This window comes from Balaenoptera physalus, assembly GCF_965194825.1.
Source record: "Balaenoptera physalus genome assembly, chromosome: 9".
Taxonomy (NCBI): Eukaryota; Metazoa; Chordata; class Mammalia; order Artiodactyla; family Balaenopteridae; genus Balaenoptera; species Balaenoptera physalus.
In genome coordinates this window covers 135,600-158,173 of record NC_138888.1, presented here as the reverse complement: position 1 = coordinate 158,173, position 22,574 = coordinate 135,600, and the positions used below count along the sequence as shown (strand labels likewise).

The 22,574-nt window shown below is 51.8% G+C and overlaps 1 protein-coding gene across 5 annotated transcripts in view; it reads left to right on the top strand.

Annotated features, from left to right (window-relative positions):
• Positions 1 to 22,574, top strand: part of FAM120B (family with sequence similarity 120 member B) — an 85,036-nt gene that overhangs the window by 40,185 nt on the left and 22,277 nt on the right. For 3 of the 5 annotated variants that reach the window (XM_082475757.1, XM_082475755.1, XM_082475759.1), the window contains 3 exons: positions 13,420 to 13,626; positions 15,058 to 15,166; positions 17,634 to 17,726. In XM_082475757.1, the coding sequence (XP_082331883.1) occupies positions 13,420 to 13,626; positions 15,058 to 15,166; positions 17,634 to 17,726 (409 nt within the window). The remainder of the gene's footprint in view (positions 1 to 13,419; positions 13,627 to 15,057; positions 15,167 to 17,633; positions 17,727 to 22,574) is intronic. The other 2 variants (XM_082475758.1, XM_082475756.1) reach the window with 1 other exon arrangement.

Below are 22,574 nucleotides of genomic sequence, written 5' to 3'. Positions count from 1 at the left end.
ATGTCATTTGTCTTCCTCTGATTTATTTCACTTAGTGTCATGCCCTCAATCTACGTTGTCACAAATACGAGATTTCATTCTTTTTTACGGCTGAATAATATTCCATTGTGTGTGTGTATGTATGTGTGTGTGTATAACAGTTTCTTCATCCATTGCACTCATCGGTGGACACTTACGTTGTTTGCTTGTCTTGGCTGTTGTAAATAGTGCTGTAGTGAACATAGGGGTGCAAATCTCCTCGAGATAGTATTTTTATTTTTTTCTGATAAATACCCAGAAGTGGAATTGCTGGATCATATAGTAGTTCTGTTTTTAATTTTTAAGAGCCTCCATGCTGTTTTTCAGAGTGGCTGCACCAGTTTACATTCCCGCCAACGGTGCATAAAGGTTCCCTTTTCTCCACACCCTCTCCAACATTTGTTATTTCTTGTCTTTTTGATGATGGCCATTCTAACAGTTATGAGGTGATACCTCATTGTGGTTTTGATTTGCATTTCCCTGATGATTAGTGATGTTGAGCACCTTTTCATATCCCTGTTGGCCATCTGTATGTGTTCTTTGGAAAAATGTCCATTCAGATCTTCTGCCCATTTTTTAATCAGATTGTTTTGTTTTTTTGCTGTTGAGTTGTATGAGTTATTTATATATTTTGAATATTAACCCCTTGTCAGATATATGATTTGCAAATAATTTCTCCCATTCAGTAGGTTACCTTTTCATTTTGTTCATGGTTTCCTTTGCTGTGCAGAAGCTTTTTTTCCTTTTTTTTTTCCCTTCTTTTCTTTTCTTTTTTTTTTTTTTAATTGAGGTATAGTTGATGTACAATAGTATATGTTACAGGTATACAACACAATGATTCACAATTTTAAAGGTTATACTCCATTTATAGTTTTTATAGTTATTATAAAATATTGACTTTATTCCCTGTGTTGTACAGTATATCTGTGTAGCTTATTTATTTTATACATAGTAGTTTATATCTTTTAATCTGCAGAAACATTTTAGTTTGCTGTATTCTCACTTGTTTATTTTTGCCTTTGCTGCCTGTGCTTTGGGTGTCAAATCCAAAAAAGTCATTGCCAAGACTGATGTCAAGGAGCTTACTGCCTATGTTTTTTTCTAGGAGTTTTATTGTTTCTGCTCTTATGTTCAAGTCGTTAATCCATTTTGAGTTGATCTTTGTGTATGGTGTAGATACAGTTTCATTGTTTTGTATGTTACTGTCCAGTTTTCCCAATACCACTTGTAGAGACTGTCCTTTCCCCATGGTATATCCTTGGCTCCTTTGTTGACCACTTATGTATGGATTTTTTTCTGGGCTCTCTATTCTGTTCTGTTGATCTTTGTGTCTGTTTTTGTGCCAGTACTAACTGTTTTGTTTACTGTAGCTTTGAGATACAGTCTGAAGTCAGGGATTGTTATGCCTCCAGCTTTGTTCTTCTTTCTCAAGATGGCTTTGGCTATTTGGGGTCTTTTGTTCCATACAAATTTTAGGATTGTCCTATTTCTGTGAAAAATGCCATTGGTATTTTGATTGGATTGCATGGAATCTAGATTGCCTTGGGTAGTGCAGTCATTTTAACAATATTCATTCTTCCAATCCATGAGCATGGTATATCTTTCCATTTGTGTTATCTTTAATTTCTTTCGTTAGTGTGTTATAGTTTTTATTGTACAGGCCTTTCACGTCCTGGGTTAAATTTATTCCTAGGTATTTTATTCTTTTTGATGCAGTTGTAAATGGGATTGTTTTCTTAATTTCTCTTTCTGATAGTTTGCTATTACTGTATAGAAATGCAATAGATTTCTATGTGTTGATTTTGTATCCTGCGACCTCATTGAATTCAATTAGTTGTAACGGTTTTTTGGTGGGGTCTTTAGCGTTTTCTACATATAATATCATGTGGTATTTTATCACAAATGGTGACAGCTTGACTTCCTCCTTTCTGGTCTGGATGCCTTGTATTTCTTTTTCTGCCTAATTGCTCTAAGACTTCCAGGACTGTGTTGAATAAAAGCAGCCTTGTTCCTGACCTTAGAGGAAATGCTTTCAACCTTTTACTCTTGAGTATGAATAGCTGTTAGCTGTTCCTCTGTTTGCAAAATAAAATTTTAAAGAGTTAATGTTGAGGTATTAGTACTAATTCTTAATACAAGGCTGTAGCCGCAGCCACACGGCCTTCCTTCTGGTCTCCTCTCTTGCTGCCATCAGCCTGCCCGTCCCCTCAGCAGCTGCTTGGCCACTCGCACCAGAGCTGGGCCCTCACCTGCTATCCTCTTCCCTCCTAAGAAAACCAAACAGCCAGGCAGGGGGAGAAAGGAAGCTGGAGGTCATGCTGGATCCTGTTTTGTTGTTCAGGTGGGGAAACTTGAGGCCCTGTGGGCAGCAGAGCGATCTGGGGCCATGTCCCTGGCGAGCTCTGTGACCTGGAACACGTTCTCATGAATGTACAGCAGAACCTAACTTGCCTCTTTTGTAGAATAAAGGGGACTCCACACTGCTTGCTGCCAGGTCAGGGCGCAGGGCTGTGGGGTCTTTGTCAGCACGGATGTGTGGTCCCACCCATCTGTTACTGGTAGAGCCAAGGTAGAATCAGGGCTCCTGACACCCAGCCTCTGTTCTTGCCTCTGCCCTTTTTTGTGAGAAATGCCCGTTCCTAGGAGGAGGGAGGCCTTCGGGAAGGGGCCCTGCAGGAGCACCGCGCTCGGACTGCCGCGTCCAGACACGCCAGGCGCCGCCCCGTCCTGGCTGCTTCCAGCGCAGAGGGCCTGCGCGGCCGTCACTCCCCACCAGTTCCTCTGAGTCCCGTGACCGGCTGGCATGTGCTCTCCACACGTGACGCCAGAGCCACCGTGGGAAGTGTTTAACCCGCCGAGAGGTTTCGACTCAGCTCTGACTCTGAGGAGCCCCTGGTCCAGACCCCGGTCTCTACAGGAGCAAAGGGGCCACATGGCCACTGGGCCTGGCCTTCCTGCTCACCGTTGCTCATGGGGAATTTTTAAAATACTCTCTTAGTTTTTTACCCAGCATTATTTTTCTTGCCCCAGCGGCCCAAGTATAGCTTTTAAATGATATGCGTATTTACATGTTCATTAAAAATCCAGGTGATTAGACTATATTTGTAAAGATTATATCACATTTTTTATAAATATACTGTACACACATTCATTTACAGACATAGAAGTCTGCTATATATGAAATCAAAGCATACAGGAACCCTTAATCTGCAGTAATATAAAAAAAGAAAGAAGAAAAACAGTATTACTTGGCATTAAAAAAAAAAAAGACAGGCTTTGTAAAAAGCAGGGAAGGCAGTGACCAAGGACACTGGTCTCCTGGGTGCTGAGAGCGCGGTGGGGCCAGGCCGTCCGTCTGTCAGTCCGTCTCCAGTCGCTGCTCTGTCCTCTCTGAATGCGGGATATGTACTTGCTAGTTTTCCTGTCAGCGTCATAACTGCCCACGTGTGCGTTCAGCCTACAGCTCTAGAGGACGGGGTCTGCTCACGTGGTCCTTTCATACTTGGTTTGTACAGCCCATGTGAACGCACGTGCATGCGTATAGATAGAGATGCAGGTGCATGGCTAGCAGGGAGAGTCAGTTAAGTAATGTTCTGAATTGTATAGCGAATAAGTAACTCGTGAAGTGCCCCGCCATAAGCGACTTGAAAGGGGGAGGGTGGATTCTTAGATTCTTCTGTCTGTATCGTTTAAGACAGGGATGCCTCAGCCAGAGAGTCCTCAAAGGTAAGGTGTCACATGTCATGATGTGTGTGTTCCTGTGGTCACTTGCCCCCGTCCTTTCCTGGCTGCTGCCCATCGGGCGGTGGTGGGAGGAGCCCTGGGCCTCAGCAACCCTGGCTCCTGCTGTGTCCTGTGAGCAGTACCTCTAACTTGGGCGCCCTGGGTGCCTGTCCAGGAATGTAAAAGGGGTGCACGTAGCTGCCTTGCTCACCCCCAGGGTTTTGTCAGACTTGGGCGCGTGCCCAGAGTGTTGTGTAAAGTCCTCTATGAAGCTTACTGTCACTGAGCCAAGCGGAGCCCAGGCCTGGCGTCCCAGCCAGACTGCGTGCTCTCAGAGCCTCTTCGCTCCGCCCCAGGGTGCTCCGCGGTTTAAATTTGCTTTCACTCGCTTCTTTTGGAATGAGCCAAAGAGACACTGGGGCTTTCTTTGCCTGTCAGTTCCTCTCCGCTGCATTGGGTCCCTGAAACCAACAAAACCATAAACCATCTCCTTCCAGGGGGAGGCCCTCAACTGCTGGAACATTCCAGGCTCACCTCTCCCACCCCTGGCGCTCGGGGAGACCTATCTGAGCCACCCCGAAGCCTAGCTTACAGGCTGGCACCTTTCCTGGCACTACCAGGGCTCCTTGGAAAGTTCTTGGTCATTTTTTTTTTTTTTTAAGAATTTCACTTTTATTTATTTATTTATTTTTGGCTGTGTTGGGTCTTCGTTTCTGTGCGAGGGCTTTCTCTAGTTGCGGCAAGCGGGGGCCACTCTTCATCGCGGTGCACGGGCCTCTCACTATCGCGGCCTCTGTTGTTGCGGAGCACAGGCTCCAGACGTGCAGGCTCAGTAGTTGTGGCTCACGGGCCTAGTTGCTCCGCAGCATGTGGAATCTTCCCAGACCAGGGCTCAAACCCGTGTCCCTTGCATTGGCAGGCAGATTCTCAACCACTGCACCACCAGGGAAGCCCTCTTGGTCATTTTTGATTGGGGAATTAAAAGGAAAAGAACTAAGAGTTAGTGGAAAGGAAATTTCTGTTCTGAAATTCGAGCTGTACCACATTAGCAAGGGGTCTGCTGTGAGCATAGCATCTCATCGCCCCGGTGAGGGTGTTTCAAGATTTACCGGACACGTGACGATCGGGGCTGGTCCACGGCTGGGCCCTCTCTGCCTCCTGTCGGGTGCTGGGCGAAGGTCCAGCGCTCAGCACATTTCGTATTGAAGGCAGTGCTGTGCCTTGGCGCTGAGTGCTCGGGGCCACAGGCAGTTCAGTCAGAGCCCTGCGTCTTGGGCTGAGCCACATCGAGAGGCCACAGCTCCTTTTCCACGTGAGTTCCCCAGCGTCGCGTCATCCCCCCAGCAGCCATGCACCTCTCAAGTGGGGAGCAAACGCAGCGTGTGTGAAAAGCAGGTGTAGATGTCTTCGTCGAGAGATCTCTACGTAATATTGCCCTGGCTGATAAATCCTCACTTTCTAAATCACTTTAAGTCCCATAGGCAAAAGTCAAAGTGCTTTGAGGACGTATTGAGATCACATTCTTACAGCACATCAAAATAGTATGCTTTGCTGATTAAATCACTGAAACAGCCACAGAAACACAGGACTGTGTAAAAGTACATTCAGAGATTTAGAAAAATGCTTTCATTATTAGGCAGCTCAAAATTGGATGAATGAGTGAATAGTAGAAATAGAATCTATTGAAAGTTTTAGTAGGCTTTTTAAAGTTGATATGTAAACATAGGAGATGAGTGCTCCAGACAGATTAAATTAGATAAGCAAGATGGCAAAGAAATGGGTAGGAAACCTGGTTTCCATATTTTCCTCATTTTTATTCTCTCTGGCATGCTTATGACTTTCAAATGCTTTTCCCAGGCAGAATATTGTTGAGTGACTTTGGGAGGGAAGAGAGGTTAGTGAGAGGGCTCAGGGTGCCTGGAACCCAGAGTCCAGAAGGCCCGGTGCCCAGCGGTGGCAGCAGTCCCAGTCTCACGTGTTTTGTATCACAGTACAGGTCCTGGTACTTGGTCCAGAAGATGCGGTCTCTCCGGGTGAGCACGAGCGTTGTGAAGAGACCACAAGGTGGGCAGTGGGGAACGCGGCTGACGAGCCCTTGAGGGAACTGGCCGTGAGGGCTGGTCCCAGCTCCTCCCCGAGTCCGTCTGCAGTGCTCAGACAGGTTCTCCGGGCGAGAGGAGCCCGGGGAGAATGGCTGCGCCCCTGGGAGGGGGCTGGGGGCCCTTGTTAAGTGAAGACGTGTGGGTGTGAGGGCAGCAACGGAGCAGGTGGGACGCCTCCTTGAGAGTCGGGAGAGATCTTGGCCTGCCCTCCGGGCCCGTAACGGTTCAGAAGGGTCGATCTCTTCCCCACCAGACACCCAGGGTGTGCACTCGGGCAGGAGAGAGCGAGGGAGGGCCAAACCCAGCCCGCCACCCCCCCCCCGCCCCACGCCCGCCCCCGACACAGCCACGCTCAGTCTCTCACACGTTGTCTGTGGACGCGTTCACATCACAGCCGCAAAACCGGGTGGTTGCGATAGATGCTCTCTGCCCTTCCCAGACAGCTGGCCAGCAGCCCTCGGCGTGAACCTGAGAGCTGGTTGGTGGGCACGGACGCTCAGGGTCAGAGGAGGGGTCCATGTGTGCATGCCTGGCAGCGTTCACAGCTGCCCAACTTTAGAATCTGAGCTATTCACATTTGGGTTTTCGTCCCTCTCCTGTTTTTGTCTTGAATCATAAGCAGATGTTACAACTTCTTACTGCTTCTTACTACATTCAGGTATTAAGACTTCACCACTCTGGCTTTGAAACTGTCTCTAGCTTCTGTTCTCCCCTTTCCAGGCCACTCATACCCCAGGGTAGATTAAAGATTTTGACGCTCAGAATCTGCACTTTTCCAAGTAGGCTGGCCTTCCAGGCCCTCTGATTCTGTCTGCCCTGGTGCCTGTCTTGCAGTCCAGCCCCCATGAAGCAGGCCCTCCACAGACCCCAGCTTTCCATGCCCACCAAGACCCAGCGCTCACTACCAAGGTGACTTCTTTCCTTCTGCAAATACCTGTAGTTACTCCTGGTTACCTGTACTTGCTAATAACATAAATACCTGTGGTTACCCCTGGTTACCTGTACTTGCTAATAACACATAAATACCTGTAGTTACTCCTGGTTACCTGTACTTGCTAATAACATAAATACCTGTAGTTACCCCTGGTTACCTGTACTTGCTAATAACACATAAATACCTGTAGTTACTCCTGGTTACCTGTTTGGGGCAATTACACAGGTGCTGTGTGATCCCGTTTCCAGTGTTGCAGGATCTACTTCAGAACCATGTTCTTCCTTTTCTCAGCGAGGGTCTCTTGCTGTAACGCTGCTCTTGGATACATGTCCCCTTTCTCATGTCATTCAGACTGTTCTTAAACTCCTTGGCTTGTGGCTTCTTCAGGAGTGGGGACTCCGCTTTATTCATCTTTGTGTATTCTCTGGTACCTATGCTTCTGAATAACTTAGCAGGTACTCAGCTAGTATTTGTTCAAATGAATTGAAATACATCCTTCCTGGGGCAGAGTAAGGGGCAGGCCGAGTGTTTATAACTTCCATGGAGCCCCCTTGTGTGTCGTATGTACTCAAATAATTGTCAGTTTGCTTAATGTTTGTATAAACCGCTGTGGTGTTGGTAGATGTCCTTTTTATCTTCACGAATAAGAGCCTTTCACATAAAATGTGTTTTTCTACAGCAGAAACGGACCTCAGATGTAATTTCAGTTTCACCTTTCTGTTTCTACAGCAACGTGATTTCTTTTACAAACCCCATCCCGTTGGTTGTGGTATGTATCCCACAGTTGAGCAGGTGGGCACCCCTGAGACACTGTGCCCACTCGCTCTACCAGTGGGGGCCGGGCTCCCCCGCCCCGCTGCCCCCGAGCCTGCTCACCTCCCACATCAGCTGGGCAGCAAAGCTCAGATACCTTGCACAGAATTTCTTCCCCAGACCCCACCTACCAGAGGCGGAGCTCGCTGGCTGCCTGGCGGTCCCCCTGCGGGCTCTGAGCTCCACGCACCCGAGGCCCCTCCCCTTCCTGCCCCGCGCCTGCCCCTTCCTCTTGCCCAGGCTCTTCACACCTGGGGCACCTCGGAGGTCTTTCAGGTTCTCCGGGGGTGAGGCTTTTGAAAGCCAGAGGTCGGAACTTGGCAGTTTTACCCTTTCCTGTCCCCATGTATTGATGGCACGAAGTCTTAGGTGACTGAAGGCCTTAAGGAAGAATGGGAAGAAGGGTGGAATTATATGGTTAGAATTACCTTACTACATTTTTTGTAAAGATTAGCCTTTTACCATTCTTTCAGTCCTGGGCCCTGTCTGCGGCTTTGTACTTGTAAACATAATGGCAGACCTCATGGTGGTCGTGGACCCTGGAGCGCCTTCCTTCTGACTGGATCTCTCAAGGCTGCAAGAGCTGCCTGAGAGGAGGTGGCGGGGCGGGGGAGGTGAGTCCAGCTTGGAAGCCATAGGACGTCTGCGTGTGTGCAGGTGGCTCTGAGTCTGGAGAGGGGTCAGGACCGAGGAGGCGGTCTGGAGTGGACAGTGCGGGTGGTAACACTGTGGGAAAAGCAGGCTTCACCCTGCCAGCCGTACGTGGGCTGTGCTGCTCCCATGGGTATTTCCTCTGTCACATCGTTTTTCGTGAAGGAAAACTTGACTGCATGTTCTCTTCTTTCCTCTGTTCTTGGGTCCTTTCTGTGAGCCAGAAAGCACTCTAGTAGAAATTGTTTTTCCTGTTTGTTATCTGTGGTCATCCATTCTGAACCTTAGGTGGAGGTCAGGATGAAGTTGGAAGTTACATGTGTGTTCAGAGGCTGTCTCCTCATGCCCTGCACCTTCGGGGGCTGCAGATCAGAAAGTTACGGTTGGCAGGCCTATCAGTCCTGCCGGACCCAGCATGCCTAAGAAAGCCACTGACTTTGGCCGGGTGGAGATTTTGTTTCTATGTGTGGTGAGTTCAGAAAACCTGCAGTTGTTCCACTGGGTATTGTGGGTATTTTAGTGATGTTACAGGGTGCTGCAGCTGGCCCAATCCTATGACAGGCAGCCCTTGCCAGTTTCTCACTTATTTCATTTTACTCTCTTCCCCTTTTGTTCCTTGCAAGTGTCCATTTAAATTCTAGTGGTGCATCTCAACACAGTTTACTTTTGCCTGGATTAAAGATGTGGTGTAAAAACGACATTGGATAAGAAAGTGTACAGGAGAAATGGAATTTTTATCTCTCTTGCTGAGGGCAGGAGCCGTGTAATGACTGCCCACGCAGGCCTCGATGTTCCCCTCGGGGCAGCACCTGTTGTCTCTCATGGTGACCCTGTGTTCGCCAGAACCCAGCCCTGCCCCTGTGCGTCGTGAGAAAGAAGAGGTTTCTGGATGCGCTACTGCTGGGTGCCTTATTAAATGGTACCCTGCCTCTGATTTCTTTTTCCCTCTAAGGTAGGATCAGAAGACGGTAGGTTTCCCCACGCAGCCTTCACATGTCACTTATTTACATGTAAATCCAGCAGCTATTTTTAAAGTACCCACTGTGTGGACAGCCCTCCTGCAGTGACCCGCCTGACACGCTTGCCCCTGCTGTGTTCTCACAGGCTTATCTGTGTGTCAGACAGGTGCGGTCGCGTTAGCCTCCGCTTAAAGGTGAGTGGCTCTCCAGGGCCTCCCAGGTAGTGTCCGCGCCCGCCGTACAGACGCAGAGCCCTGCTCCTCCGGTTCCCGTCTTCTCCCCCCACGCACTCATCACGAGTCACGTGCTTGGCTCCCTGTCTCCTGCGTGTTCACACACCTGCCTGTTGGCTCGCGTCTCTCCCCGTCCTGGGGGTTTGAGCTGACTCTGGCACCTGGCGCGTGGTTGTGCGGTTGACGTGTAGGTGCCGGCCCCCGGCCCCCGGCCTCCTGCCCCCGGCCCCCCGGCCTCCTGCCCCCGGCCCCCAGCCCCCGGCCTCCTGCCCCCGGCCCCCAGCCCCCGGCCTCCAGCCCCCCGGCCCCCCGGCCTCCTGCCCCCGGCCCCCAGTCCCCGGCCTCCTGCCCCCGGCCCCCAGCCCCCGGCCTCCTGCCCCCGGCCCCCGGCCCCTGAGCAGCATCACGTCTCGTTTCACGGCAGGGGGGAGCACAGGACAGAGGTGGGAGGTTTGGAAGGTAAAGTTGGGGAAGCTGCTGGGCTACGGGGGAGCGTCGGTATCGGATTCGAGCCCTGTGCCAGCCCTGTTGGAGGCGGAGAGTCTGGGGGTCGCAGGATGACTCGCTTAGGTGGGTGTCCCTGACAGCGTCCTTCAGCAAATAAAAGGTTTCTTTTGAGAATGAAAAGTATTAAGAGAAGGGACAGGTAAGTTACCCAGTGCAACATGAGAAGCCTCCAGGGGAGGATCTCAGCAGACGGTTGGCCCCGTTTTGGGTGGTCTCTGCCCTCAGAAACCATCTTTAACGAGCTCTCACGGAAGCCGCGGGACCCCTGTCTGACTCGGGAGGGCTGAGCGGCAGCCGGATGTTAGGAAAAGCCAGACCAGCCCCTCTGTTCCTCGTGTGCCTGCCCAGCAGGGTTCAGGCGGCCTCCTTGGGCTTGTGTTGTACAGTTGTGCCTGACTGTAGCCACAGAGAGCTTAGGGGCAGAACCTCCTGAGTCCAACCGGCCTTTCAGACCAGAGAAACTCAGTTTGCTTTTGTTTTGTTTTCTGGCGAGTGGTAACGAGTCTGCAGTGCTCTCCTCGCCGTGTCTGGATTTCCACCTAGTTTTAGGACAGTCGCTCTGGTGAAGCAATGCCTGAAACAGGGCATCAGCTGACTTGGGCGTTTTGGCCTCCATGTATACATAACTGCTAATACCTTAGCATATAAACACCACACAGTTGAGCTGTTTACTGTTAAATATTTACTGTGAGGCTTTGCAGCGTTAGAGCTGGTTTTTCTGGTCTCTGTGTCCCCATTAGACGCTCCATCGCCTCAGCAGGAAGCGCCCAGGGCTCAGCTCCCCCTTGTCTTCATTCCAAAGCGCCTTAAATACTATTTCCAAAATACGGGCCACTTCTATGTATGACTCTTATTGGTAAGGCCATACCTTAGCCACGTGGAATTAGTCCATGCTCACCAGCGACTCTGAGTCCGGATTCAGGGTCAGCCTTCTGCCACACTGACTTGTTCCCTAAATTCCAATTCTTTGGGGAAGAAGAAGAGTTGCTGTGTGACTTTCTCTGTTGCTGGAAGATAACCTCAGAGCCTCAGATTTTGATTCTGCAGCCTGTGAAAATCTTCTGCTCTTTCAACACAACCAACAGTTTATTTTTGGAATACAGACTTGGTTTAACATTTGAAAACCGGTGTGATTCCCTTCGTTAGTACCACGCATGATGCAGAGAAAGTATTCAGTGGAATTCAGTACTTGTTTGTTTGTCGTAAAAAGTCTCAGCAGACCAGGACTGGAAGGGAACTTCCTTAATCCAATAAAGAGTATCTACAACAGAAGTCAGACCTGATGGTAAAACAGTGGAAGTTTTTCCACTCTGGTGGGAGTGAGTCAGGGGTGCCTTCTTTCACCACTTCCCTTACACTGGAAGAAAAGAATAAAACTATCATTATCGACAGGTGGCGTGATTGTGTATATGGAAAATCCAGATCTACAGGGCAACCATTAGAATTACTAAGCAAATTTAACAGGGGCTGGTGCAGAGTCAACATACACTATCCAGGTATATTCTACAGAAACAATAACAAGTGAAAATTACCCCCACGTTTTTTGTGTTTACACTAACATCAAAGAAGAAATATGAAATACTTAGGAAGAATCAACAGTTGGGCAAAGTCTCCACACTGGCAACCGTAAAGCATTGCCGGCAGGATGCGCTCCTGGGCTGGAAAAAGGCTCACTGTTTGAAGAGGCCCGTTGTCCGCAGAGTGGTTTGCAGGCTCGGAGCATCCCCAGTGAGCCCCGCATACAGCGGCGTGTGACAGCACGGAGGGGCGGACGGCCTGGGGAAACCCCAGCAGCGCCAGCCCGGGGAGGCCGGGGACCGTGTGTGCGCTTCACTGCCGGAGCCGGTTCCGTCAGCCCGGGGGAGCCGGGGACCGTGTGTGCGCTTCACTGCCGGAGCCGGTTCCGTCAGCCCGGGGAAGCCGGGACCGTGTGTGCACTTCACTGCCGGAGCCGGTTCCGTCAGCTCGCTGGCGAGCAGGCCCGTTCCTGCTTTGAGGAGTCGGTTAGCGCTACCTCTGGGGACAGTGGGTGTGACAGGCAGGGGCAGGGGGGCTTCTGTGGCCCTGGTGACATTTGCTTCGTGGCCCAGGTGTTGGTTGCCTGGTTTGTTTGAAAATTCAAATGGCGCACATAGGATCTGTGCTTTGCGGAGTGGTGTACTTCATTTAAAATTTACTTTAAAACAGACAGACAGGTGTCGAAGAGATGAACAGAAACTGACTCCATTAGGGGAAAATGTGCTTCATTCGAGAACTGCCCCCAATACTCAGAAAATACGCAGCCTCTGCGTCAGTTCACCTGACCTTGAGCAGCTGTGGTGGGTGCACTGACCTGGGGTTGAGACCTGCCCTGACCCGTGCGGCCTGCAGTGCAGCCTCGGGGCTGGGCGCTTTGCGAAGAGGGGAATGCGGGAGGTGGAGAGGGTCCAGCGGTGGGCAGGCGGGAAGGTGCCGACTGACACTGCCACTCGGGCCCCCGAGCACTTGAAGTAGGGTGGTGCCTCTGAGAAATGGAGCATTTGATCTTACTGCACTTAAATTCAAACCTCGCCCAGGGCCCCAGCTGCCGGTGTGGACAGTGCGGCTCTAGATAGACAGGACCCCGTGTGCGTTGGTGCACAGGGCAAGGGCTCGGCGATGGAGAACAGGGAGACGGTGGAAGGTGCTGACGACGGCGAGGGGCGGGTGGCCTGGTGAGGGCGCGGGCAGGGAGACCTGAGGGTCACGACCACGCTTCTCTCAATAAGGGAGGTGAGACCTGACTTAGAAAGGGCATGAACATCTGTCCCTTTTCCTGGTTTACTTCAATTTTATAAACTATGTGAGATTCATAGTGACATTTAAAATCGCTGCTGTTTACTTTGAGCAACACAGATCCACCCGATGCTGACAGACTGAGTTGAACTTCCCTTTTTAACAAAACCCCGTGGACAGTTGCTGGCTGTCGGTTCACTGTGTGTGGTCAGCACAGGCCACAAATTCCAGACACACGAGCGATTGAAGGTGAAGGGTGTCTCTGCAGGTTCTCACCAAGCGGAGCCCCTGCTGTGTCCAAGAACAGGAAGGAGGTTTGACAACAGAATAAATATTTTGTATGGGTGTGACCTTAATTTGTAAGAAGTAACAGACCATCAACCCTATGCAGTAATAAGCCATTTTATTCTTAAATGATAGACATTCATGTAAAACATATCTAATACTGTTCACAGAACTCAGTGTGATTTTTAAAAATGCAGTGACTCATCAGTGTCTAAAATGACTCTGTCTTGGCTTCTCTTCCTTTGCCTTTGCTTTTAAAGAAAGTTTCCCAGTAGGCCCAAGGCTGCGATCCTGTCACCTTCCTGGCAGGTCAGAACTTTGGCCTTTGCAGCTCCAAGGGTGTCTGTGTGCAGAGCAGGTCGCACCCCGAGGGCGCAGCGGCTCTGGTTCTCTGCACGAGTGGCGCCTCCTCACCTTCTCTGTGCGTCGTGTCTCCACAGCTCGACCACGTCGACCCCAGGGCCGTGCAGCTGGGTACCCTCCTGGCCCGCGGCCTCACCACCCTGGTGCTGGTCAACAGTGCCTGCGGCTTCCCCTGGAAGACGTCGGACTTCATGCCCTGGAATTTGTTCGACGGGAAGCTGTTTCATCAGAAGTACCTGCAGTCTGAGAAAGGGTACACAGCAGAGGTGCTTGTGGAACAAAACGTGAGTTCACAGTTTTCTTTACGTTTAGAAAAGGTAGGTTTGAAATCAGTTGCTCAAATGCATCATGAAAACTCAGAGTCCTTGGCTGGCGGTCAAAAGGGTCAGCGGCACTGTCTGTCCTCACGGTCACTGTACTTTAGGATCAGACCCCAGAAATCCACTCTGAGGAGCCGCAGGTCCCAGGTTTTGAAACTGACCCAGAAAACAGTGTGGCTGCTGGTGCCGGTGGCCTCCTCCGTTGTGGCTGTGCCTCAGGCCTCAGGGTCAGCGTTGCTGAAGCTTCTGCCAGAACCTGTGAGGAGGCGGGCGAGCAGCGTCCCACCCAGTCTTGCACATTTTAAATTTTCGAGTGCTTTCACTCCTTTTCCCCTTTTTGAATTAAGAATGCACATTCCCTGCAGAGCTGCCTCCGCAGACATCAGACTAATTCGATAGGAGCGGTGATGATTTGTTACTTGAAAATATTCCCTGAAGGCTGACAGTTTAGTTGGGGTCATTGGCTGCTGTTCTGGCTTTGTAAGTACAACTGCTACACGGGTCCTGGAAGATTTCCAAGTCGGGCCTCGGCCAAGCTCATTTGGAACGTGTGTTAATACCCACGGGACCCTGTGATCAGCGAGCGCGGACTGGCCTGTGACAGGACAGCGCTCCACGCCTTCACATCAGATGGAAAACATTATTGATGTGTCGGCAATGCCGCTTCACACACAGACACAATCCAGGGTGTCATAGGAATGTAAGTGTTCAGAACTTAGAAGCAGCCGAAATTCTGTACAGTCAACAAAAGCAGAGTACTGACAAAAATGTCCTGTAAGTGTGGCTTTAGTACCGAATCAGTGAAAGGTAGCAGTAGGCCAGGCTCATGGCCTGCACATCACCCATCACGGACCCCTCCCTCCTTTCCTTCCTAATGTCTTGACCAAGTACAAAATGATTACAGGTTCACACTCACTGCTTTAAAACAAGTTAGGGCAGATAGGATCGAATATGCAATAGTACAGATGAGGCTGGAAGGGAAGGTCACATGTCGATTCGTTGTCTGTGGCCTTGCTCTTTCCACTTACTGTCTTACAACCAGGAGGAGCTGAGGTGATAACACATTACCGGCATGGATGTTTTAGGTATGATGGTGTGTTAGGGCCATAGATGTCACAGTGGAACTTGAGGGCCCTTTTGGAAATGCCTGTATAACCTACAGAGGACAGAGAAGGTGTAGCTGCCACTGTCGCCTTTCCAGGGCACGCAGGAGAAGATCAGTTTCTAAGAGCGTCTTGCTGAGTTGCAGCGTGGAAGGGAAACTGCAGCCATGCTCGCCCACGCCGCTGCAGCGTCCTTGGGCGCAGTATACCGTGTAGTTTCACTCACGTGGTCGCGTCTCCCGAGTGCCTGCCTGTGTCTGACGCTGCTCCGCCCCATCTGGTCTGTTTGCAGAGGTCCCGGCTCACCCGACTCCATGCCCTGAAGTCAGTCGTGTGCAAGGCCTGCATGAAGGAGAACAGACCCATCGTCAGCCGGCGGCACTGGCGTTCACACCACTCAGGTGGGCCCCAGCCTCTCGGTCCTGGGAGGGGCCCCACTGCCACGTGCAGCTGCAAGGAGAGGCTGCTAAAATTGGAAGAAGAAACAAAATTAAGATGATAGTGTGCTGCTGTGCGGTTTAAGTTCTGGTCCCCTTAGGAGGGAGTTTTCAGAGGGTTCATGTGCTGAGAGTTAAGGACCCTCCTCTGGGGCTGACAGATGTTCTCCTGGGTTTCCGTCTCATGATGATGATACCCTGCACGCTCGTGTGCCCTGTCCTCCCGGCACTTGACTCCCAGCGCGGTCGCGGCCACGGTGGTCAGGTTCCCCTTGAACAGAATCCCCACCGCCACACGCGCTGCCTTTGCGTCGCAGCCCCCCGCCTCGAGCTTCCGTTTTTTCTTGTTATACTTGATGATTTTCTGTGTGTTGTTTCCTTAGGATAGAGTTTCGTTGTTCACAGAATTATAGATCCAAACGTAATTGGATTTTAGATAAATGTTGCCGACTTGTTTTCTAAAAACACATGGTCACTTCACACCTTCACCAGTGGGATTAAGAGTTTCTGTTTCATGCATTCTTGACACCACTTAAAAGTTTGTTTTTCTGACTAATTTGATAGATGAAAAAGCCTGTCTCCTTGATTGGGTGCCTCTTTGTTTATCAGTGAAGTCGGACATCTTGTTCAGTAGCTTATTGTGTTGAGTTCATTTTAGTCATGTTCTCATGTCCTCGTTTGGGTAGGATCTATACCTGTAACTGTAGCAGCCCCATTTTTTCTCGATGGAATGGAGAATTACCCCAAATTCCTACCCCCCCAGACTGTCTTGGGTTCTCACACCAGCCTGGCACGTTTCACTCCGAGAGACTTTGTGCCATGAGGTCAGTGAGGCCTCAGGTCGCGTCCAGCTCCCGCCGGTCGGGGCTGTGCAAAGGGGCTTCCGGCCCCTCCCTACTCCTAATAGTGACAGAGTCCCTCCTGGCCTCGCCCCCTCTCCGTCCTTTATCTTTCTCCAGCTGCCTGGAGATAGGGAGCATTTGAGACCCCAAAGCAAGAGTTTATTCCTTGCAGAAGAAAGAGGCAGCGTTCTCTCTGTGTCCCCTGTTCCCCACATCTGTTGGCAGCACGTCACTCAGGCCGTCTGCCCTGTGAGCGCCGTACCAGGATTCCCGTCACTAGTGAGACTGTTAGCAGAGCAGTGACAGGCTGGCTGCGGACATGCAGATGGCAGGATGCAGGCTCTGTCAGCTACAGTAGTCACTGGGATTTGGATGCCTGAACCTCTTTCTGCATTTCAGAGTCTGACACTCGGGCTTAAGAGGACTGTATGTGTGACAAGTTTTCTTGAAAGCCCTAAGACAGCCTGTGGTTTCACAGAGTTTAATACTGCAGTACAGTCGCTCCTAATACAGACAGAAAACTCTGTGATCTCTTTCTGGTGAAGTGTCCATAAAATGGCAGACCTGGGTGATCCTGTCGAGTTACTCCAGATTATGGAAGAAACGGTTTCAGCAGATAGCATGAGTCAATTTACGTGATTTGGAAACTGCTCCTTTTTTCTGTCCTCGATGTCGTCATTTTCTTCACAATACAGCCTGATATTCTGTGGTTTACTCCCCTGGGCCCCGGTGGCTCGCCAGCACCGCGCAGGCTCTCAGTGGCAGAGCCCAGCCCCTTGGCCCCAGCCCGGCGTCCTTTGGTCACCTGCACCCAGCCGCTGTCGCCTCCTCCTGGGACGAGCTGGTGCGTGGACACTTGCCCCGGTGCCTTTCAGGCCGCTCCCTGTCCTCGGCTGGCAAGAGTGTGCATGGAGGGCGGGGGTCGCGGGGCTGGACCAGCACGCAGCCGCCTGCCCGTGTCCTCAGAGCGCTGGTTCGCCCCTGTGGCTGGTGCCGGGCAGGCTTGGCCTCCTTTCTCTATGGAATAGCGTGAGGTACCAAGGTAGTGTGTAGAATCACATTTAAATATGTACTTAGACTTGCTAGTACTGAATTCTAGTAGAGACAAACAGAAGGCGCCAGGGTTTAGGAATTTAGGAGAAGAATTTAGAGTGAGCCGATTGCGTGCCGATGAAGTTTGTGGGGGATTGGGAGGAGAGGGCGGCCTGGTCAGGCCCACCGTGTCCCAGAGCCCCACGTGCTGGTGGCCAGCAGTGCGGGCCTGGGCCTGTGGCCACTGCCCAGGGCCGCTGCCCGGGGAGGCAGAAAGGAGAACTTACTGCCCTGCTTTGAGGGACCTGAGAAGATAGCCTGCTCGTCCCCGACACAGACTCTCCTGGGAACAGGTTTAAGTGCAGCCCTGACCCAACCCAGCCGTGGTGCCGTGGCCCTAGCATCTGCATTTTTCAGGGGCTTTCCCTGTGATGGTAAGGATGTCAGAAGTTTGGCAGCTGCCAGCCCAGGGTCACCTTGCTCTACTCTTAAACACGTCTGCCATTTGGAGTTCAGCGTCTGGTAGCTGCTGACGTGCTGATCACGTGTCCCCACAGGGCGGAGGGGCCGACAGGGACCCAGCGCCCACAGGACGAGCTCTGGGTACAGCCGGTCTGGCCAAGGACAGCACTGGAGGGACCAGGGGCCAGGTAAGAGGCCGGCGGGGTGGCGGCAGTGTTCCGGAGACTGCCTCGCAGCTGTTTTGGAAATAGGTTGTATGTTTACAAGTAAATAAACAGATAAATGTACTGATAGATCTAATTGCTTTGCCTAGTGAAGTAGAGACGTAATTGCCGTGCTCGGTGCTAGCCTGCCTCTGCTCACCGCTTTATTCATTTTCTATCAATTTGTTCATCTGTTCAAGACCCAGTGTTTGGTAATTTACTCAAAGGAAGGCGCTTGTAAAGGCTACATATACATACATCCTTCTAATAAAATAAGAACACAAACAGTAACATTCTACCAGTAGAAGCATTTTCTTATGTTCTATGACTTGGTTTTTATACATAAGAGCCTTAACGGTGTGATCTGGGAAGTAAGATGAATCCTTTGCTTCTTATGTGTGTAATACAGATACCTGGTTTGAACGCATAAAGATGAATTTAGTACGTTGTAATGTACATTTTAAATACACAGAAAACCTCACATTGGTATTTAAATTCAAATCCCTTACAGTTTTGAGAGCCAAGCTGTATAGACTTTTGAATTACCTAAGATTTATAATTTTATCCTTCCAAATACAAACACACCTTTATTTTTTCTGTCACTTCTGCAACCTCTGAAATGTGTGGAGATTTTACAGGTTGCCCCGCACAGAGGTCTTTGTCTTTAACCAGACATCGTTTCTGTGAGCGGCCATTGCCGGTCGTCGTGGAGATGTGGCCACGTGGACTCCGCGTCAGGCTGTGTGTGGACCGCTTGTCCTGTGGTGGCCTGTGGGGGGCTGAGCTCTTCCCGCTGGTTCTTGGTAGGATCTGCGCTTACCTAATGTTAGGAGTCGGTTGTATGGTTCCGTGAGGCCAAAGTTTATGATGACTGTTTCTGAAATGCCCATCCCTGAGGGGAGAGGAAAGCTTCCCAGGGTTAGACTCGCAGTGGCTGCGGCTGTTCCTTTGAGCTCACTTCACCTGCAGTCTCTGCCCTCACAAGTGACGCCACCCACTGTCACCTGAAGCTTCCAGGTGGGCTGGTTGAACAAAGTGAGTAACGTTCCATCTTCTTAGAATCCCTGGTCCATTGTTGGGACGGGGTTACTTCGCCCCAGTGCCAGCTGAGTCATCTGAGCGATCGCGTAGCGCCGTGTCACTGAGCAGGGAAAATACCTCCTTTCCGTGACCTCACAGTGAGAAGGTGCTGAGGTTGACTAAATCACAGACAGGGCACCCAGAAAACCATAGGCAGGTCTGTGTACGCCCTGGAATCAGAAGGCGATAGCAGTGCTGTGGACTCAGGGCCGAGGGCGCAGCCCCTCAGACACCGGCTGGGGCCTGTGGGGGTCTGTCCACCCGTCACACCCGCGTAGTGCACAGGGACACGCTGCCGGTGGCACTCATCCGTCAGCCCCATCCCCCTCTAGCTGGGCGGTGGGACTGCTTGGAAACAGGCCGAATTTCAGCTTCTGACTCTTGAGAATGATGGGCCTTCCTCAGGGGAACCAGGGGGAAGGTGTTTCTGAGAGAAGGAGGAACCTGGACAGATATGCGGAGGCCTGGAAGGAACAAGGCGGGGCTCACCCCCCCCGCCACCTGCTGGGTTACACGAGGGGTCTGAGGAGGAAGGGTCCGAGGAGAGGGGCAAGGACGTGCGCAGGAGGCCACAGCAGGGCCCGCAGCCGTGGAGGGGCAGGAGCAGCCTCCCCCGGCCGCGCTCTCCCCTCGCGAGGGCCGGACAAGACGCCCTTGGTGTCCTGAGCAGGGTGATGCCAGGAGGGGCGGCAGTCAGTCAGCAGACTGTCACCCACGTGCCCAGAGCCCACGGCCTTCAGTGCGGAGCAGGGAGGAAACGTCGTGCGGTTCTCACTGGGTTTGGGTCTCGGTGCTGGCCCTGGGGCCTCGAGGTGTGTGGTGGGCTTGGAGCCGGGTGGGGGCCCGGATCCCCCATTCCAGATACGAGTGCGACGCTGGTCCCCCTGGAGTCAGGCCCCCAGGAGAGCGCGGAGGGCGGGGGAGCTGGGGGCCATCTTTAGCTGCCTGGCCTGGCGTGGCCAGGGTCAGCCCTCCCTCCAGAGTCCGCTCCCAAAGCCAGGAGACAGGCCCCTGCCAGCGCCTCTCCGGCCGTCTCCCTTCCCCCCACCACCCTGCGCTCCCCGTCGGGGCCTGGTGTGCTGTGAACGGCCACCTTCTCTCGCCCCTTTGGCTCGGGCCTGTGCCCTCTCCCTCCTGCTGGGCCTCATGGGTCAGGAGAGCAAGGGTGGGAGGCTGCAGGTTGAGACGGGCACCGGGCGGAAGAGGCCGTGACCTCGGGCGCCTGCGGGGGAGCACTTGGCCGACACCAGGCCGTCCTCTAGAGGGCGTGCCATCTCGAACGGCTCCTCCACCATCCCCGGGCCTCATCATCGGGTGTCCAGCCCAGGTACCCCTAGTGTCCTTCTAGCTCTGAGCCCCGAGGTCCTTTGCTGCTGCGTTTTCACGCTGGGACAGTGGCCCTGCAGAGTGCGTAAGAGGCAGACCTGTGTCCTTGGGACGCACCATCAGGTGCAGGCCTCGTGTTGCCCCACGCCGGGTGGCGTTGGGCCTGGTGCGTCCTTGAGTTTGAAGCCTGTAGAATAGTACACGCTACAGACTTTCTTTTCTTACTTCACTTGGGTCCAGACAGGCAGAAGCTGTCTCGAAACCTGGGTCCACCACCTGCCAGAGGCCTAGCCTGAGCAAATCACAGATCCCCTGGGGCTGTTCCCTGACCTCTGACCTGGGGCCGGGCTCTTCCTGCAGGCTGTGGTGAGGGCTGGAGAGAAAGTATCAATGGACTCGGCCTCTGGTGGCCCTTACCGTTGTCCTTTCTTAGATCTTGTTCCTCTCCTGGTGTTAACTCTAGTGTTTCTCTTAATATTTTTACGTTGATCTGTTTTATTAGAGTTGTTTTTCTATTAAAAAGCAAACAAAGTCAATTATACCTCAGTTAAAGCTGTTTTTTAAAAATAAAATAAAGGAAGGAAACAAAGCAAAGCTTGACTGTGCAGGCTTGGCCTGTGTGGGTTCAGCCATCACTTGACCACAAGACCAGAAGCCGTTGCTTAAACACCAAGTCCTATCCAGGGCGTTGCCCTCAACCTGGTCAGAATTTCCTCTGGTTGCCGGCCAAGGGCCACGGAGAAAAGGTCGTGAATGCTGACTTCGTCCTTACTTCCTTGTGATGGCAGAAATTTCAGGAGCATGTTCACATTGAAGAAGGAGAAACAGTTTTCCTTGGATCTACTGTAAACAAAGAGGTTTCTTCAAATTCTGTTGGCAGACAGGAGTAGTGTCTGGCAATTTCTCCTTGTGCAAATTAGAAAAACAGAGTGACTTTCCTTAGGGTGGAAGCGTAGGTACTCACCATCGGCCCTGGTTCCCTGCTGGGGAGGAATCTTCCTCTTGAGACCCCACGTAACTTGACAGCTGGCCCCCTGGGGAGCGGCCGGAACCCTGCTGGTCGTGCGGAGGCCCAGGTGCTGCCCGTGTTCACGTATCCTACGTGTGTGGACGGGCCCTGTGGAGGTTGAGGTCAGGCTGAGTTGTGTCGGTGAAGAGAGCAGTGGATGGACGCAAGCCTGAGAGCGAGCAGGTCAGTGCAGAAGGACAGGGACACCCGGACGCTGAGGGCCTTTGGGAGGCTGGGGGTGGCAGCGTCCCAGTGGGACTGGGCCAGAGGGCTGGCAGGCAGCTGGTGACTGGAGAACGAGGGGCTCCTCACTGGTCTGGCGGGGTTTAAGGTGCTGGGAGGAATGACTCGAGGAAGTGGTTGGGCCTGGGGAAGGAGGGTGGAAGGTTGTCACCTGCAGGAGCGCAAGGCCAGGTGTTGCCACCACCTTGGGCTGATGAGAGGGGTCGAGGACGCGTGCCAGCGAGGCCTGTGCGTGTCTGCTGAGTTTTCCCGCCTGGTCTCGGGCTTCAGGCACGTTGGCAGAGCAGAGGCCCCTGGGGAAACGTGCTGTCTCTCCCCTTCTTCCCCCTCTGCCAGTGACCTGAGCTCGGCCCCACAGGTCTCACTACCAAACCTCAAGTGCAGGTCACAGGACCCAGGTCAATACATGGACTTACGGAACCATCGACTCAGGGAATGAGGCCAGAGGTGCAGCTGCGACTCACCTTTCAGGTGTCGGTGGTTCCCGAGCTGGTGCCGGTGCCTTGGGGGTGTTTTCCCTGTAGACCCAGTGCATACGTTTGATAAGGGGTCTTTGAAGGAAACCCCTGCTCTGTCGGGGCCACAGTAGCCACACCAAAGTCAAGGGGTGCTAGTGCCAGAGGGCTGGGGCTGAAAAACTTCCTCTGGGAGGCCTCAGGTCAGAGGCAAATTGAGGTGGTGAGCGCTGAGTTGGTATCAGACTTCGGAATTTAGGAGTGGGGTGGTGCAAGTTCCGACAGGACACATATAAACGGCCCGAGTGTGCACACTTGCACGCTGCCCGACGTGGAGAGTGCTCAAAAAGTGTTACTGCCGTGCACGTGTGTTTCCTAATTGCAGGTGTTTCCGTATAGAATATGTTTCGTACACACACACACACACATACACACATTTGTATACATAAAGTCTTTCATTGGGACAGGAATATGTTTTTTCAGGTTAGGTAATCCACTTTTTCAGTTTTATGCTATGATTGAATTATGTCACCTTCACTTGGCCAGCACATTTTTTGCTGGGTTTTGTCTACTTTTGAACTCCTGTTTTAGTATTTTTTGGAGATACTAAGGTAGTCCAAGCAGAAAGTTGTCACTATTTCCAGGGCAGAGTTAACAGGCAAAATTCTTCCTATTGGTGAAGAACTAAGAATGCCTCAAAATGAGAGTATTCAGTTACTG